This window comes from Sipha flava, unplaced genomic scaffold (genome assembly GCF_003268045.1).
Source record: "Sipha flava isolate LNK unplaced genomic scaffold, YSA_version1 41_pilon_pilon, whole genome shotgun sequence".
In the NCBI taxonomy this organism is placed as follows: Eukaryota; Metazoa; Arthropoda; class Insecta; order Hemiptera; family Aphididae; genus Sipha; species Sipha flava.
The window spans coordinates 648,936-668,050 of record NW_020273144.1 but is presented as its reverse complement, the minus strand read 5'-3'; the positions used below and the strand labels follow the sequence as shown (position 1 = coordinate 668,050).

The window sequence follows — 19,115 nt, the reverse complement described above, 5'->3', positions numbered from 1 at the left end:
CAACCTTGTATTTTATAGTTTATACAATTTGTTGTAAATTGTAATCGTCAAATAATACGAACGGTCCAAAAGTATTTTTTATTCAACTCTAACATTTGATTCTTTGAATTATAAAATTTACTGAATATCGGTACTTACATATATATTACACGTATATATTTCTATCAATACGTATTTAAAATAAATTAAAATATTAAAGCTTTTTAATTTTATTGCACATACATACATATAATATAATGTATTGAATGTATATAATATTGAATATATAACATCTATTTATTATATTATATTACTCATCTAAAACTTTCAAGTTTACATCTTCCCAAGCATTGTATTTTATTATAGAATCATGATTTATGACCTATGTCGTATAAATACGGGTATTTTTGTACTTCGCATATAACTTTTTCATCCAACATTTTAAAATGTTGTTTAAAAACAAGTTAAGTAAACTAAAAAGTAACTAGAGTGATCTATAACATATATTTGATCGGCTAATGAGCACGCGCTTTCGTTCGGAACGCTTCGTCGAAATATTGTCGACAGTTTGGTTCCGTTCCGATCCGAATCGATTCAGCGTGCGGCAACCTTAACAACACCGATCCGTAGTCTTACATGAACTAATACCATCATTTAATTTTTAAATGTTCTACGACTTGAAGCGTTTTGAAAAAAAAAACCTATTACCGTGAAGTATCAAACATTACACAGCTGTTGTTAATAGTAAATAATTCGTAGTCGAGTAATAACTATATTGGGCGGTTCACGAATTTGAAAAAAAAACCATATCACTAATAGATTAAGGACATTAGTTTAAACGATCAAATACCGTTTCACGATAGTATACGAGCAAATTTCTAATCAAAGAAAATTGAGACAATCGGTTTTGAAAATAAAATAATCTACTCGTTAATCGCTTGCTGCAAATGAAGCGTTTAACAGGTGCGTGGTATTTTGTCGGTAATTCACTCGCTCGGCGAACCGATAAGATAACGCGTTGGAAAACAATGCGGAAACGCCGAAGACTTGTCGGGGGACGATAATTTGAAAACGATGTCGACCGACGATACGGAAACGCGTACGGACCGAGCATGTGTATCACCTACGCCGTTATTAATCGCAACAGTGTGTTTCGATACACAGATCTTCCCGGTTTTAACGGCATGTCCCGACCGGTCATTCGGTTTGTAACAAAACCCGAGGGGAGTCTGCACTAAACATCTTACTGTTTAACAATAAAATTTAGAAAAATGGGTGGGATGCATAAAAGGATTTGCTCGGTTTTATTTCCATATGGGACGTTATGTAAAAAGGAAAAAAATTTATTCGATACGATGTCCCGGTTTAAGGATTTGAAAATCCGGCAACCCTGATCCACGGCCGTGAAAACTGCACAGATGGTTCGTGTAGTGTTCGATCTTTTGAATCGGAATGAAAAGAACAATTCGAAAATCACTTTATATGCGGTTTTTTTTTAATCGTTCGATGGTATTATCTGCAGCTTTGCCCGTGCTCTAGGTGAAAAGTAGATGAACATATAATGTGTGTAATAACTTTTAATTCCTAATACACAACCGGATCAACAAATAACAATGAATCGATATTTTAAAAGATCGGACCATGGAGATCGATTCGAAATGCCCATCACTAATTCCGCTTGGCGGTGCGCGCGTATTATTACGTTATTAATCTTCGGCCGCCGTTGTTCGCGTCGCGTTCGAATTCGATTACAGATCGATAATATTAACAATGATAATGATCAATATTCGAAACACGTCACCCGCGTACCGTAATCGGTCCGTTTGGTATGTGTGTGTGTGTGTACAGGGGCGGAACTAGGGGGTGAAAGACGGGAATTCATCCTTGGACGTAACATTTTAGAGGGTGTAATTTTTGTAATTATTAACAACTGATTTTATTATTTTTAACTTTAACTTTAATACCGATATTACGTTAAAACTCATTAAGTACGATTGTATATTAATCGTTAGAAAAAAATTCTCGAGAAGAGTATTTGATCATTGGTCTATGATAAGGCGTAATTTTAACATTTTCCCCGGGCGTGAAAATCCCTAGTTCCACCTCTACGTGTGTTTGTTTCATTCCTTTTCCTTTTCGTCGTAATATTTCGATCGCGTCGCGCAATCGTGTGGTCCGCTAGAGAGCGCGCGCGCATGGAGGTCGTCGGCCTACGGTCGCGCGCCGCTATTGTCTCGCTGGCGCGCGCGCGCAGGCCCACAGGTGGGGAGAGGAACTTGGTGGTAACAAAGTGTATTGGAAAGGTCCTTTTATCATTATTCATTATCAAATTTAGTCTACTGCGCGTTGTTACACGGCTGGTCGTCGCCGTTCCTGTAGTCGTCGTCGTCTCGTCGTTTCGTCATCTTCGTCGTCGTCGTCATCGTCGTCGTCGTCGTCGCCGTCGTCATTCCGTTGCCGTCTTGACTTCTTCGGTCGTCGCGCGAACACGGTGTTCGCGCTACGCGCACAGGTCAGTGAAACTCAAAAGGCCATCCACGTCACCCCCGCCCCTTCCCATAAACAGATCTACGCGTCACAATACGTCGCAAGTTTCGCCGTGAACGCGCGACGGATACGATTTGCCGCCGAATTCGGAACGGCCACTTCTGTCCGCGGTTTTCGCGCTTTTGCTCGCTGCCAGCCGTACATCTTGATCTCGTTCGTTTCACGCCTAATGGGCCGGTCTGCTTACCGCCTTTCCACATCGTACGATGTCTGTTCGTCCACCGCTGCAACATGAACATCCGTCTCCTATATAAGTGTTCTACTTGCTTTTCGTTTTTCCCTACTCGTACAGGTTCAACAATACAATACGTTCGCGTAACATTTTCAATCTCAAACGGTTTTTTAATTTCTCTCCGATCATTTAGTCGTAAGATTGTTTAATGATACGTTCCTTAACATTCATATTATTATTGTCAATAATAAATCTACACAAATTTGATTAGAAAACTTAATTTAATATTTGTTTACATATTGTGTACGTAATTATTTTTGAAGAGAAAATATTATTTTAAGCTCTTTTCAAAAAATCATTACACTCACAGAACGTTGCTTAAATGCTTTTTATATTTTTAATTATTTTTTAATTGGTGGACTTTTTAAACTATTTCTAGTTAGTGACAAAAGAAGTTTGATCACCAATATAATGTTATAAATTTGATGATTATAATCAAACATGGAGCTACAAAATTGTTTACCTATGAAAACTGGTGATTTAAGTAAGTTATGTTTTATATATTTTTGTGAACTGATTAACCAAATCATAAATTGTTAAAATTATTTAATAATAAGGTAAAAAGTTAATTTTATAAAAACATAAAAACACATTTTTTTCTATGACTAAGTACCTTAAAATCTATGTTCTTACTTTTTAAAAACTATTTCATTAGTTAATTTTATAACTTATCCATTAGATAAATTGTAGTTTATCAATACATTTTAAAAAATATATATGTATACATTTAAAGTTTTATTTTTCTTCATTCTGTTACTCATTGATTAATTAATATTTATATGATAGTTTTATATTAGTAGCTGTAATTGTTAAGTGTTTTTATTATTAACAAATGTTGTTGCATATACTTAAGAACATTTTATAACAAACAATTATATCCTAAAAGATTTTAAGCAGGTGGATTAAGAAATGCCTTTTCAGAATATTTAATTTAGAATGTTTTTCAAATATTTTTAATACTTTCTATAAAACATATTTGTTTTTAAATTTTAATAGTACCTATAAAAATAATATTCTTCATAAAATTGAAGTAGAACATTTTAATTTTTACTTTTGAAAATTATTTATGCATCTATCATTGTTTCATGATTTGGTTTATGTATATTATATATGGTAATATGTTTTTTAATTTGTATTTTATAATTAAAATAAAACAATTTTCAATAAGTATTTAAGATAATTTTTCATGAATAACCTAAATATTTTATTGGTACTTATGGTTTTTTTTTTCGCAATTACCATAACCTGATTGCGACTACCTTGATGTCGAATGCACGCTGCAACGCACATTTTTATAATACATAAAACTTATAAAATAAGTAACCATGTTATTGGTTATCATCAGGACTAGGGTTTGTATGCAATAAAAAATTGTAAATTATGCAATTTATTTACCAAAATATGCAAAAATATGCATTTAAATTTTTATAAGATAAACACAAAAATAAAGTTACAAAAAAATATTTATTTATTGAAATACATAAGTTGGCTGTTTATCTTAATACAATATAATTGAAAAATAAAATAATTTAGAAATAAAATGTATAATTTACATTCACTACATGTGTTACTATATGCTACGAGCACATATTTTTAAATTTTTGAAAATGAATAATCATCGATTGAATTGTAGTATCGCTTTGTATTGACTGAAGCTTCGTTCAACATTACATGATGTAGTTGGCGAATTAAACATTCATTTTTCGCATTCTTATAATCAAAATATGCAACAATATTCATTTTATTCAATATATGCAATAGTATGCATTTTATCCAAAATATGTAAAAACATGCAAAATAAAAACATCACCATTTATTTCATCATGAAGTGATTCGTGGATATTACTGACAAAATCAATAATCAGAGGTCTCAAAAAAAAAAACATGCTGTTGCATACAAATCCTAGCCTTAGTTATCATGTTAATTTAATCAAGTTTTCACATTGTGTCCATTTGAACAAATTCATTTTTTGTGGTAAAATGCTGTTTTGTTTAAAAAAGCTACCGCTTATTTTTTCATAATTGACAAGCCCCACAGGTCCATTGCTAAATAACCGTAAGTACAAAGAGAACCGTAAAACAATTATTACTACCAAAGTGGTCGTGACTATTATAACGTTTTTAATCGAACCACCAAAATCCACTTTCCTAAAAATTACTCAATCAGTCTACCAAAATTAACAATAAATACCATATAATAACTCCGTACCCTGCAAAAAATCCATCAATTGCAATAAAATTGTAACGACATTGAAAAAAATATAATTCACAGAGTGTAGTAGGTAGTCGCTACAATCCATAAGTACTGTTTTATTGTACTATTTATCTTTTGGATTTAATTTTTGATAGTATTTCACCCAAGTCAGCTTTACAATAATTTAATAATAATAATAAAATTATTTCAAATAATGAATAATGATGCTTATTGATGTCTTAAGGGCATTGCAAATGGTCGATTATTTCAACTAAAACATACCTATCTTTTGTCAATCATACCGATGGATTGAATAATGCGATAAGATTTTTGAAAACTGTTTTAAATTCTTTATAATGTGTACTTTAGATCAATTAGACCAATTTTTCAAATTTTGATTCCAAAAATCTAATAATTTGATTTGAATATTTTAAAATTTACGAAATTTTAAATGTTGATTGTTCTAAGTTAAAATTAAAAAACTTGAAATGTGGTCTAATCGATCTCATGTAGACAAAATAACGAATTCAAATCATTTTTTTAAAAATTCTTATCGCATAACTAAGTTGAACGGTAGGATTGACAAAAATTACATACTTTTAGCACAATAAAACATACGTTCTGGATTGTTCACACGCGCGATGAGGTGTCGGTGACTTGTACGTGGGCGTGCGAAAGATCAAGGAATTGCGGAAGCTACACTAACACTTATGATCATTTACTACGCATACACATATACGCTTCGCACGCACGCACTAAAATAATTGCTTATACCGAACCCCTTAAAAATGATCCGTTTGCAATGCCCTAAGTCTCTTCTACTTCATTAACAGTTAGGATTATGTTTTTTTTTTTTTTTTTATTAATTTAAGTGTATTCTAATGCAATCTACTCAAATACTATCTATATATGAATACGGTGGTTAATATGATCGTCTTCACAAAAAATGTTTTAGGTGTATTTGAATTCCATCAATAAATTGATGTTATATATACATGGACTTTTTGAAAGTATTCGACTCAGTAGTTCATAATATGTTAATCCTTATCTTGGATAATCTGTGTGTGAGAAATCCATTAGTATCCTAGATTCTATTGTACCTCAATGATAGATTTCAATTTGTTGATCTACTTAATAATAATTCTAAGAACATAAAAGCAACATCTAGTACACCTTAAAATGGACATCTGTTACCATTCATATTTAATATTTTTTTTTTTTTTATTGGGTGTTAGAGGCCTCTAGGACCATCCCAACATACATTCAGCCTTCCATCCATCTCGGTTAGCTGCTCGCATCTTCCAATCATTTCCTCCTCCTAGTTCTTCCACTTCATTTTTTACTACATCTTCTCACCTCATTCTCGGTCTTCCAATGGGTCTTTTTTCTGTGGGGTTCTTTTCCAGTACTATATAGAGTAGTGGGTTTTGGTTTCTCCAAGCGTGTCCTGCCCGTTTTAGTCTCTTAGTTCTTATTGCTTCCATGATGTTCAGTTTTTTGGTATAATGAGTCTAATTTTTCGTTTTTCCTTATCCCCCAGTCATTAATTACATTGTCCTTCACAGGTTCGAAAATACTTCTCAGTTTTAAATACCATATTGAAGATAATTTCATCTTGTAGAATACTTTTATTTGCAGATGATGCAAACATTTTTCATAATATAAAAACTCCAAAAAACTGTATTGTTTTACAAAATTCTATTTATTAACTAGTTGATTTCTGTAATTTGATTGGACTTTCTTTAAACTTTAAAAAACGCAAAAATATTATAATTTTTAGAACCCATATAAGATTAATTTCAATTATTTAATGTATAACAAATGCCTTAAGTAGATCAAGTTAAAGATTTATAATTTATATGAGGATTTACATTAGTACCATATTTATCGTTTAGTATTCATGTCGAACAAAGGAAATTTCCTCTTAACATTATTCATATCATTATTACGACCAATTTTGGATTACGGATCTGTTATATAGTCATATAATATACAGTAGAAGCCGCTTATTAGGAACACTTTAGGACCAAGGTGAAATGTGTCAATTAACCGATTGTTTCTAATAAACGATTGATTTTATTTATTATGAAAAAAACTATTTACTATAAAAAAAAAATAAAAAAAATATATATGCTAAGTAAAATATGCGTTTAATTTTGTCTGTTGTTTTTTCGTCGAGTAACTTGATAATCATGGTTTTATAAGAATAATGTTGCTCAAAGCCTTTTTCATCTGCATGGTGCAGAACTACACTCCTGAAGACACTTATAACTTCTACAATTTCTTTACTTAATGGGATGCCTCACATTTTTCTTTTTCATCGTCAGTGACAGCATATTAAATTATTTGAGGATTCATAACCGCATTACAAATCTCTTCTTTTGCTGGAACCTCTGCAACATTGAGGTGTGAGTCCACGTCGATACAATCTTCGTACACTTTTTCCAAGAATTCGCTGGTTTCGATTGTAACGATATAAGATAAAGTACATTGTATTACAATACATTTGTTATCGCCAAGTAACCAGAATTTTTTTGGACGACTATTGTTGTTTCTTATTGTTTCAAACAACCTATGTGTTTCAATAATTCGATTGATTTAAGCTCGATTCACACTAGCGGTCTCGGTTCGCTCCGATCACGGTCAAGGATTATGATGTACAGTTCTCACTACCGGTCACAATCAGTCAAGTTCTATTTGCACGTTGCCACAAAGTGTACAATAGTGTTCAAAAAACAATAAAAACAATAGATATGACCGAGATTAGCGCGGCAGTTGACTATTAACACTAAATGGTCTCGATCAAAAAGCTCGTGACCGCAGCTGTCTGGATCGTGCATCGACCAGTCGAAACTTGACCGGACCTGACCGTGACTTGACCGTGATCGGACCGTGACCAGACCGAACCGAGACCGCTAGTGTAAATCGAGCTTTACAATGTTTTAATATAAGGCCGATCCGTCCCTAGATATTTTGTTTCAATAACGCGATTGTATTAACTATCCTTGTTTCTAATAAACGGCTTCTACTGTATTCAGAAAGATATTCAAATATTTCAAAAACGCTTTCTTTCATTTATTGTTTATATTCTAAAAATTACTCACTCTCCTCATAATTACACATCAATATCAGAATTTTAATTTATTTAACCCTGAATTCAGAAAATACGCCATGTATAAGATTCATTAATAATTTAGTTCTTGATAAGATCGATGATAACTGTCTACTCAGTTGGATTAAATTTCATTGGTTCCTGTAATAAACAGATTTTTTAAATCAACTTACTTATAAAAAAAATATTTATGTAACAACTCTATCCAAAGAACCATGCCTTTAATTAACTTAGATTCTAGTCTAAAGATTTTAGTCATATGTTAATTGTACAATAAATCTTAGACTCAGAGTACACAACATTTTGTTTTTAATTTGTTAAAATTTATATTAATTATATTATTAATTTGCATGTCTTTCACTATTTTAATTGCATATTACTATTCAGAATTGTATATATGTATATCTATATTAATATTATTTTTAATTTTACCAACATTTATGTATTTTTCTTTGTAAATTGCTGTCAGGCCTAAGAATAAATAAATAAAATATTTATTATTAAAGATAAATAATTATTATTTTTAAAAAAAAATTTTTTTTTATAATTTTTTTCAATATTATAATAATTTAAAAATAAGTCACTAAATTAAAATTAAAATATTATTCACTTATTTCTTGTATTATCGCTATAGATTATCAATTAAATGAAATTAATGACCCACAAGATATCTTAAACAATACACAAGGATGGAACCCAATGCCATCGCACGATATTATGGTACCAGTTCCAATAAAAATGCAGCCTTCACTTGGTATTCTAGATCCAAATAATCTCCAAATAAATACGTCATGTCCACACCCAAATGTCATTCATACAAGTCCCCAGACACCAAATATTGTAAGTTTTGAAAATGTAAGCACTGAATTAAATATACTTATACTATCATTTATGATCATAATAATATATTTATATATATATATATATATATATAATAATTTTAGAATGCACCAATAAATACATACATTGAGCCCGATTTGCCACCGGAAATTTTGCAACAGGGATGGAATAAATTTTGGAGTAAGCGTGAAAATCGGCCTTATTTTTGGAACAGGTTAACTGGTGAATCTCTTTGGGAATTTCCACCTCTAAGACAAGTATATATGAACCATAAATTTAGTATTAAATTATTCTAATTATTCAATTTTTAGTTTGACGTCACGTCAGACCCTCTGGGAATAACAAATGATGGGCACCACAGTGAAATCAATCCAATTTTAATGAAAAAAAGACCTGCTGAAGAAATAGTCATGGGTCCTGCTACAAAGAAAATGATATTGATGTAAGTTTATTTTCTGTAGAATTCAATATAATCATATCTAAAATGGCTTACAAAATTAAATTTTACTAATTAATAAGTTAAATACTAATATAAAATACAATATTTTAAAATGTAAACATTCAAATGTAATATATTATTTAGATAACTTAATTATAAAATCTAGTAAGATTCGTAAAAATAATTATTACATTTTTTTATATTGGTATTGGTTTAATTTATACTATCTGTAAGATAATAAATTAGTGAATTAAAACTTTCACTGAGTTAGTTGAAAATTTAAACTTTAATTTAATAAAAATAAAATAATTATCTATCTTTTATCAATTAGATTTAATTGTGTTAAGTTTATAAATAATCACTAAAAGCTATTTTACTTTATTATTATTAGAAAAAATGTAAACCCTCTAATAAATATTGTACTATTTTTGTCTATGGTTTTTATTTGAACAATTTATAATTTTAAAAATATAAATCTTATATATTATAAAAATAATATAAACAATTTATAATCAAAAATATTTTTTTATAGTGGTCCGTGGGAACTTGAAATACCTACAAATGTCATTATATATGAGAGGGCACCATCCACGCTGTCTCAACCTCATCCAGATATTGAATCTTATCGTGGCCATTTGGTTTCAAAATTAAGGCAATGCTACCAAGAACTTTGTCAATCTCGAGAAAGTAGGAAATTTAATATTTTTCTTATACAATTTTATAATACACTTTATTTTTTAATTACTAGATATTAATGCTCCAAGAGAATCATTCAATCGTTGGCTTATTGAACGAAAAGTAATTGATACTGGTAGTGACCCTTTATTGCCCTCTCAATGTTTTCCGGAAGTATCTTTAAGAATGTATAATGAAATAATGGATGATATACCATTGAAAGTGTTAACACCAAAATATACTGCTGATGCTCGCAAACAACTATCTATTTATGCAGAGGCAGCGAAAAATCTTATAGAGTCGAGGTAAATTAATATTAAAAAAATGTAATTCATATTTTATGAATTTGGAAATTGTTCATAATAGTTATAAAACCTACTATATTCTAAAACATCCTAAACGATCTGAATTACCACATTCTGAACAGGGCCAGCCCATGATATTTCGACGCCATGGGTAATTTTTTGAAAGATGCCCTTATACAGATTCTCTTTAATATATTAAATAAATTTTATATTTACTTACATATTTTATTTAAAGTTCTTATATTTATGAATAGGTAAAATATTGTAAAATGTTGTAAAACTTATTTGGATACAATTTATTTTTATTATTTATAATGAATATTTAATTAAAATTATTTCTTTAATCGTACAATATAATAATCTTAATACATTTTTCTAGATTTTAAATTAGCAAACTTTTGTATTACTTCAATCAGATCTAATTTAAAAACTATATTATTTTCTATACTGATTAAATTCAATTATTGAGATGTTAATTCATATATATTATTTTTTATGTTTATAATAGATTTGAAAAAATTATGAAATTTTTGGATATTTTTCTACCTGTAATTTGTTTTTCTAGTTTTCTTTTATGATTTTGATAACCACTAGCTTTTTTTGGTGCCATTTTTTTTCTACCAATTAATATATCAAATAAAATTGTATTAACTTATGAGTGCTGTTTATAATTTATCAATACAAAGTGTAAATTCAAAAATGTTTCTATAATTTAAAAATACTTACATATTTTAGACTGATAACGACAGCACTGCTAACTACTGTTCAACTTCATTAGCAAGAAAAAAATGTGAACTAATTTTACATCGTATTCGTATACAAATACGAATCTTTATCTTTATAAATAACGACAGTAAATTTTATGATTAATAACTATAAAGGTAACCAACACAGTCTGTGCCACAGACACTGTGGCGACAATCTTATATTTCAATCGTATCTGCTGTAACACAAACTTTTTTGATTTTTCTGAATTAATGATTATATATTTTTATATATTATTTTTAAATTATTTGTAATATTACAGTGGAAAGTGATTTATAATTTATAAAAAAAATTATGTAACAGAATATTCTGTCCTGGGTAATTTTGAAATATTGTCAATTTAAATAAATATAACACTTAAATTTATAAAATATTCGTATATTAAAGGCACCCGTATAAAAATAGCGAACTAGGCAATCGTCCAGTTCGCCCATGTCTTGGGCCGGCACTGATTCTGAATAGTTTTGATGAATATATGTCAAGTATTTGTTTTATATAGCATGACTTTTTTTCAAATAATTCAACAATTTCTATAGTATTGTGTTATACTTAAGTGAAAAAAATATATAGTAAAATTAATTGATTGTTAAATATTTAATCATTTATTATTTATTGATTTTTTATATCAAAACTCTTGTTATTTTAAAATATATAATTACCCTACTGTTTTATTAACTCATTTATCTTGTAGAAACACAATGCAAGAAAGTAGAAAAGTGGTTAAGTGGAATACTGAAGACACATTACAGTGGTTAAGAAAAACAGTTGGTGCAACATATAGTGATTTCCAAGAACGATTAAATCATTTAAAGGTAAATAACTGAAACTCAAATATATTTAAAAGAAACTGGTTTATTAATATTGTTTTACAGGCGCAGTGCCAACCTCATATAGCTCGGACAGTCAAAGATTCTGTGGAAGGTATCTGCACTAAAGTGTATCATTTATCTGTTGACTATGCTCGTAAGATCAAAGACAAAAATAAAGAACTTTTGATGGCACAAGGAATTACAGGTTAGTTAAAAATATATTTTATATTATATATAAATAATATATATCAATATAACTGAGCTGTAATACATTTTATAGTATTACTACTGTCTTATATTTATATACCTTTTTTTCTTCTCTCGTCTTTCTCCCAAATATTTGGGATTGGTCACCTTTGTCCTAAATCTCCAATTGTTTTGATTTTCTAAATTTCCTACCCACACATCAATAGCTCTCATATCATTCTCAATCATATCCAACCATTTTTTTTTCCTGGTCTTCCTCTTTCTCTATTTCCTTCAATGTTCATTTTTGTAACCATTGTTACTACTCTTGTTTCCTTTCGATTCATCACTTGCCCAAATCATCTCAGTCTATTTTTTCTCATCTTGTTCACTATCTACCCTACCCCAATTTATTAGTGTATATATTTATTCTTATATTTTTTTATCTAATATTTAATAATTTTTACATTCAACCAGTGATTTTGCAAATAAAATTGAAAATAATTTTCACTAACAGAAATGTGTAAAGTATTTTAGTTTTTTATATTTTTCAAATAGAATAATTAAGTACCAATTTTTATTAAAATGTTTAACATTTTTCTTTATTGAATTTAAAATATTTTAGAAGAAAAAATTCTTTTAAAGTATTTATGATAATTTAGTTTAATCATAGTCATATTTGAAAACAATTATTAAATATATTTGGCACATTGCTTTAGTATGACCAATAAAAAAAAAAGTTCAAATCTATTTAATGTTAAAAAACAAAATAGAACTATATACTTATTATTATTGACTGAAATATAACTACCATTAATTTGCCTTATTTTTTTGAATTATGATGTACTTTATTTGAATAGTACCATATTCAAATTTGTATTTATACTATTCTAGAAATGTCACCTGCTCCTGCTGTATTAACTCTTCATAAAGTTTGGTGTTATCCGGTACAATTTATAACACCTGCTCCTCGTCTACCTCCTGTTGAATACATGGCTGATAAAGAGCAGACTTATGTCCGATTCAATGGTGAAAGGTTACTAATTAATACAGTATACCTCCAGAAACTGGTAAGTGATATGATGAGTATAAGTACTAGCTTTAACAATACTATCAACAATTTTTTTTTTTTGTTAAAAATATTTGATTTAATTAATTTATAGGAACAATTATATCGGTACAGCTGTTTTGAAGACAAAAAAATGGAAAATTTCATGGCCAGAGTTTGGTGCTTGTTGAAAAGATACAATTCATATTATGTTAACATTTCTGATACACAAGTATCTCTGCCCGTGTCCATTTTAGAATCTCTGCACAAAAATTTTGGGGTAACATTTGAATGTTTTGCATCTCCATTAAATTGCTACTTCCGACAATATTGCTCAGCTTTTCCGGACACTGATGCTTATTTTGGATCTCGAGGGTTTGTTTAAGTTTAAGTAGAAATGATAAAATTTCCATATTTTAATCAAATTAATATTTTTGTGGTATTTTCAACTTTAATTTTTGTACTTAGATCAATTTTGGATTTGAACGCTGTTAGTGGATCTTTTGTAGTTAATCCACCAATGAAATGTGACGAGCTAATTGAAGCAGCTTTAAATCACATTGACAGATTGTTGACTGAATCCAATGAGCCACTTTCTTTTGTTGTAATGCTTACGGATAGTGAGTCATCATTTGTCAAAAAATTAGATTCTAGTCTGTATAAACGACGTCAGGTCGTGGTACCGGCTTATGAACATTTTTATAGACATGGTTTCCAGTATAATATACCAAAGTATGTATATGCAACAATATCAGTATTATTTATAATGTTTTATTTATTTTTTTATTGGTTTTTCAGATCTGAAGTTAATATACGGTCTCCAACAAGCACATTGGTAGTATGGCTTCAAAATAATGCTGGTTGCCAAAGATGGTGCCCTAGCGAAGATAGAGTTGAGGCTTTGTTAGAAGCCTTCCGACCAGTACGGGAACGTGACCGTGATCGTCAGGAACTTCTGTCACCAACGCCCAACCCTCTATTAGGCCCTCAGCCACTTCCTGTTTAAAGTTAATATTTTAAATTATATATGTAAGTTATACTAATATAAGTTAAATATATCATATTATATATATATATATATATATATATATTATTGCATACCTATAAACGATTGAAAATTTCAATGTCTATATATAAATATTTTATATTTATGTGCATTATATACATTATTGTATATAATGTATAATTATCATATAATTTTAGTTTATACTTTTAATGTATATTTTATTTATTTATATTCTTATAAATATTACTTTTTACTGTATGCAAGCTTGGAGCCATTATTATAATTGTTTGAATTCCTTATCCCTAATCAATTGTAACTTTGATTGTATTTTTTAATATAAAAAAAAAATATTTTCAGAATTTTATTTATAGACAAGATTAATTTTCTTTATGTATAATTTAATATAATAACTACCATAAGATTATTAAATATTCTATTGTTTAAGTGGTAGAAAGTAAATTTAAATAACATTTATATCAGAATTTCGTCCAAATATTCATAATTGCAATGGAAATTTTGTTCTTTAGATGATAAATGTTTTTTAAGGGCAAATAATAATTTTCAAGTGTACATTTGAGAAAATCGAATTAATTTTATTTAAAATTAGTCAATACTAATTTAAAAAAAAAAAAGAAAACAGTACCCTAATTTAATTTTTTTGTAATATTTCTATTTTATTAACCTGCATTTATTAATTTACAAGATGAATTTCATTGTAATTATGTAGTATAGAGTTAAGTTTTTATTACTTTTGAATCTAGCTATCCAACCAAACATGAATAACTAATTTCTGAAAATGTAATAAAAACTTGTTTGAAATACATACCTTATATTTTTTACAATTGCACATATGTACTTTAAAGTTCTAATACTAATTGATCTTTTTTAGCGGTCTTTCATGAGTACTTACCTATAAAGTGTTTCATTATTGATTTCAATGTTATAACTTATTGTTGCCATTGCATTATATATATTTATATTCTTAAACATTACTATATACAAACATCATATTTATCTTTTAGATATTTTGTTTGATTTTATTTCCTTCACCCACTATTCTTAGTTTTTTTTTTTTTTTTTTTATCTTCAATTTTCATTCAAAATTTATTATTTTATTATGGTTATTTATAATTAATATATTTAAGCGATATAGTTTAATAGTTTATAGTTTGTATATTGTAGTTACATGTTGATAGTGTTAGGTCATTTTAATGGCTGATAATTGATGTATACAAAACATTATAATAGTATTATGGTTATGAAAAAATATCTATTAAGAGGTTATTATACTCTGTTATGTTATTAAGATTTTCTTTTGATAATTCAATTCATTATTTTTCAATCCACATAAATTTTAGTAGTATTATTTTTCAAATTCATTATCATTGTTTGAACATTATTTTAGTTTTAAATTTGTTAAATTCTTCATACTGTACAGATTTTGCCAAATGTTTTGTGTTCTTGTACTTATATATTTATGTATTGTATTAACAATGTATATCTGTTTTAATGCATTGTAAGAGATAGTTAATAATTAAAAATAAACTATGTAATCACATTGTTTATATTTGTATGTTAAATTATGATTGGATAAATACACAATATATAGTTCACCAACAGATTTTATTGTATACTTATTTATTCATACATTTATATTTTTTTTTACCTGTCTTATCATCTTTTAAGTTGTGCATATAAAGCATGGTTTAAATTTAATTCAATTCATCAAATTGTTAACAACCATTGCTTTAAAAACTTATTGCATTGTTTTGTTTTAATAATACAACATATTTTAAGAATTAAGATGTTCTTAAGTAATCTTAGCTGAAAAAATTGAATAATATTATTTTGTCATTCTCCTCAATGTAAGATGTTATTATGATTTTATTTTTATAGTCTTTATTTTACTGTACGAAAGAACTTTTCTCAAAAAAAAAAAAAAAAATTAAATATATAATACACTTCTTCACTAAAAAAATATATTTTTTTTTTTTTTTACTGTGCAGTACAGATGTGTTACCCACAGTTAACGTCTGAAATTTTTGTTTCACAATTCTTAACCATTAATCCAACACAAAACATTAGCAGTTGGCTTGTATTTATGCGGTACCCGGATTTATCTAGATATTTGTATGCAATTATCTTATAACTTTATCTAGATAAATGTTTAGTTGTCTTTGAGCAATACTGTCTATACGTTCTCTCTTCTTTTCTAATAATGTTTATAAAGCAATTCATTATTTCAGTTTACTGTTTGATCTTTGAGATATAGTTTGTATCTTAATAAAATATCATGTAAACTCATCTTATGTTGTAGTTATGAATCAACAGAAATCAAAATTTATACTAACCATATATAGATGGGAGAGTAAAAGGGAAATTTAAATTTAAAAAATGTTTGGGAAGATTTTAAAAGAAGTAAAAAGAGAAGAATTTAATCCTCAGTTATAAAGATTTCATCAGTACATAATATACATTTTTTTTCTTTTAGAAAATAAAATGAATGGTAAATAAAAACTTTTCTAAATATATTTCTAAATTACAATAATATAGGTATGGAACGATTATATAGTTAAATCACACATAGATTAGAGGGTATAACAACACTTAATAAAATACATATAATACATGATATATATTATTCGTTAATAAACGTTACAAATGTATGTAAAAACATTGGTATTTCTCCATCGACAAAAAGTGGACTTGGAGACTTTGAAGGAATTGAATCCACAGCATTTGAATGCTGTGAAACTGCAACAAAACACTTAATTAACAGACTCACATTCTAAAAACATATTAAATTTGATTAACATACTTGGCACAAATAATTGTTCAAAATTAAAATTTAATGATGACAATTCTGCAATTTCTCTTACTGCATCGTCGTTAGATGATAATGCATCTGACGTTGGGAATAATGCTACAAAAAAATAAAATAAATTTAATACTTCTAATTATTATAACATAAAATTAATATTTATACATACATAGACTATTAAAACTAGGCAAAGCATTGGTTTGACTCATACTGTGAGAGGGAATTTCAATATCCATTTTCTCTAAATTCTGTGTGACTGCAATAAAATACATAATACTAGAACTAATACTTCAAGAACACAATTTATTTGATAAACATACTTGGCACAAAAATATGTGTAGAATTCAAATTTAATGCAGGCAATTCTACAATTTCATTTTCTATATCCTCGTTGGATGTTAATATTTCTGAACTTGGGAATAATGTTCTATGAGCTACAAAAAATATATTTGATAATTCTAATTATTATTACAATAAATCATTTCAAGTAAAATTAATATTTATACTTACAGGGACTATTGAAATCATGCACATCGTTAGTTTGACTAATACTGATTAATTGATTTGATTGACTAATACTGTGACATGGAATTTTGTTATCGTTTTTCATTAAATTCTGTGTGGCTGCAACAAAATACACTATGATAAAGGTTATATTTTAAGAATATAATAAATTTGAATAGCACACTTGACAATAACATACTTGGCACAAAATTCTGTTCAAAATTGAAATTGGATGATAATTCTATAGTTTCTCTTTCTGTATCTTCGTCGGATGCTAATAAATTTGGTATTGGAAATAATGTTCTATGATCTAGAAAAAATTAATTATTCTAATAATAAATAAAATCAGTAACATTAATATTTATATTTACCGTGACTGTTAAAACTAGGCAGAGCATTATTTTGATTAATACTGTTACATGGAATTTGAACATCCGTTTTCTTTGAATTCTGTGTGGCTGTCATGAAATACATAATGATAGAATTAATACTTCAAGAATAAAATTGATTTGATAACATACTTGGCGCAAAAATCTGTTCAAAATTGAAATTAGATGATAATTCTATAGTTTCTCTTTCTGTATTATCGTCGGATGCTAATAAATTTGAACTTGAAAATAAAGTTCTTTGATCTAGAAAAAATTAATTATTCTAATAATAAATACAATCAGTAACATTAATATTTATATTTACGGTGATTATTAAAACTAGGCAGAGCATTAGTTTGATTAATACTGTTACATGGAATTTGAACATCCGTTTTCTTTGAATTCTGTGTGGCTGTAATGAAATACATCATGATAAAATTAATACTTCAAGAATAAAATTGATTTGATAACATACTTGGCGCAAAAATCTGTTCAAAATTGAAATTGGATGATAATTCTATAGTTTCTCTTTCTGTATTATCGTCGGATGCTAATAAATTTGAACTTGAAAATAAAGTTCTATGATCTAGAAAAAATTAATTATTCTAATAATAAATACAATCAGTAACAATAATATTTATATTTACGGTGACTATTAAAACTAGGCAGAGCATTAGTTTGATTAATACTGTTACATGGAATTTGAACATCCGTTTTCTTTGAATTCTGTGTGGCTGTAATGAAATACATCATGATAGAATTAATACTTCAAGAATAAAATTGATTTGATAACATACTTGGCGCACAGATCTGTTCAAAATTAAAATTGGATGATAATTCTTCAGTTTTTCTTTCTGTATCCTCGTCGGATGCTAATAAATTTGGTATTGGAAATAATGTTTTATGATCTAGAAAAAAATAAATTATTCTAATAATAAATAAAATCAAGTAACGTTTATATTTATATTTACGGTTATTATTAGAAATAGACTGAGCATTAGTTCGATTAATACTGTTACATGGAATTTGAACATCTGTTTTCTTTGAATTCTGTGTGGCTGCAATAAAATACATAATAATAAAATTAATACTTCAAGAATAAAATTGATTCGATAACATACTTGACGCAAAAATCTGTTCAAAATTGAAATTGGATAATAATTCTTCAGTTTTTCTTTCTATATCCTCGTCGGATGCTAATAAATTTGGTATTGGAAATAATGTTTTATGATCTAGAAAAAATAAATTATTCTAATAATAAATAAAATCAAGTAACGTTTATATT

At 27.8% G+C, this 19,115-nt stretch overlaps 2 protein-coding genes across 3 annotated transcripts in view; one reads left to right on the top strand and one right to left on the bottom strand.

The window, feature by feature from the left end:
- The first annotated feature begins 2,309 nt into the window (after positions 1 to 2,309).
- Positions 2,310 to 14,213, top strand: LOC112688995 (phosphorylated CTD-interacting factor 1). 2 transcript variants are annotated; one of them, XM_025562472.1, is made up of 13 exons: positions 2,310 to 2,491; positions 3,138 to 3,242; positions 8,699 to 8,904; positions 9,009 to 9,161; positions 9,216 to 9,346; positions 9,876 to 10,030; positions 10,092 to 10,323; positions 11,780 to 11,900; positions 11,961 to 12,102; positions 12,978 to 13,153; positions 13,247 to 13,506; positions 13,600 to 13,863; positions 13,930 to 14,213. In XM_025562472.1, exons 2-13 carry the CDS (start codon positions 3,200 to 3,202, stop codon positions 14,135 to 14,137), a joined length of 2,091 nt encoding a protein of 696 aa, XP_025418257.1. In that variant the 5' UTR covers positions 2,310 to 2,491; positions 3,138 to 3,199; the 3' UTR covers positions 14,138 to 14,213. The 2 variants fall into 2 exon arrangements, with proteins under 2 accessions (XP_025418257.1, XP_025418256.1); XM_025562471.1 differs by having other exon boundaries at positions 8,699 to 8,919.
- A 681-nt stretch (positions 14,214 to 14,894) lies between these two features.
- Positions 14,895 to 19,115, bottom strand: part of LOC112689028 — a 5,863-nt gene continuing 1,642 nt past the window's right edge. Inside the window, exons 9-23 of the mRNA XM_025562525.1 lie at positions 18,952 to 19,062; positions 18,802 to 18,888; positions 18,628 to 18,738; positions 18,478 to 18,564; positions 18,306 to 18,416; positions 18,156 to 18,242; positions 17,984 to 18,094; positions 17,834 to 17,920; positions 17,662 to 17,772; positions 17,469 to 17,582; positions 17,279 to 17,392; positions 17,128 to 17,214; positions 16,956 to 17,060; positions 16,797 to 16,891; positions 14,895 to 14,927 (exon numbers count right to left, since the gene is read on the bottom strand). Of these exons, the coding sequence (XP_025418310.1) occupies positions 14,895 to 14,927; positions 16,797 to 16,891; positions 16,956 to 17,060; positions 17,128 to 17,214; positions 17,279 to 17,392; positions 17,469 to 17,582; positions 17,662 to 17,772; positions 17,834 to 17,920; positions 17,984 to 18,094; positions 18,156 to 18,242; positions 18,306 to 18,416; positions 18,478 to 18,564; positions 18,628 to 18,738; positions 18,802 to 18,888; positions 18,952 to 19,062 (1,451 nt within the window). The remainder of the gene's footprint in view (positions 14,928 to 16,796; positions 16,892 to 16,955; positions 17,061 to 17,127; positions 17,215 to 17,278; positions 17,393 to 17,468; positions 17,583 to 17,661; positions 17,773 to 17,833; positions 17,921 to 17,983; positions 18,095 to 18,155; positions 18,243 to 18,305; positions 18,417 to 18,477; positions 18,565 to 18,627; positions 18,739 to 18,801; positions 18,889 to 18,951; positions 19,063 to 19,115) is intronic.

Excerpts from the sequence above, each read along its gene's own strand:
- LOC112688995 (XM_025562471.1), top strand. The coding sequence starts at position 3,200 with ATGGAGCTACAAAATTGTTTACCTATGAAAACTGGTGATTTAA. Across the intron at positions 9,162-9,215 it reads AATTTCCACCTCTAAGACAA|TTTGACGTCACGTCAGACCC; the intron begins GTATATATGAAC and ends TTCAATTTTTAG. Across the intron at positions 10,031-10,091 it reads ACTTTGTCAATCTCGAGAAA|ATATTAATGCTCCAAGAGAA; the intron begins GTAGGAAATTTA and ends TTTAATTACTAG.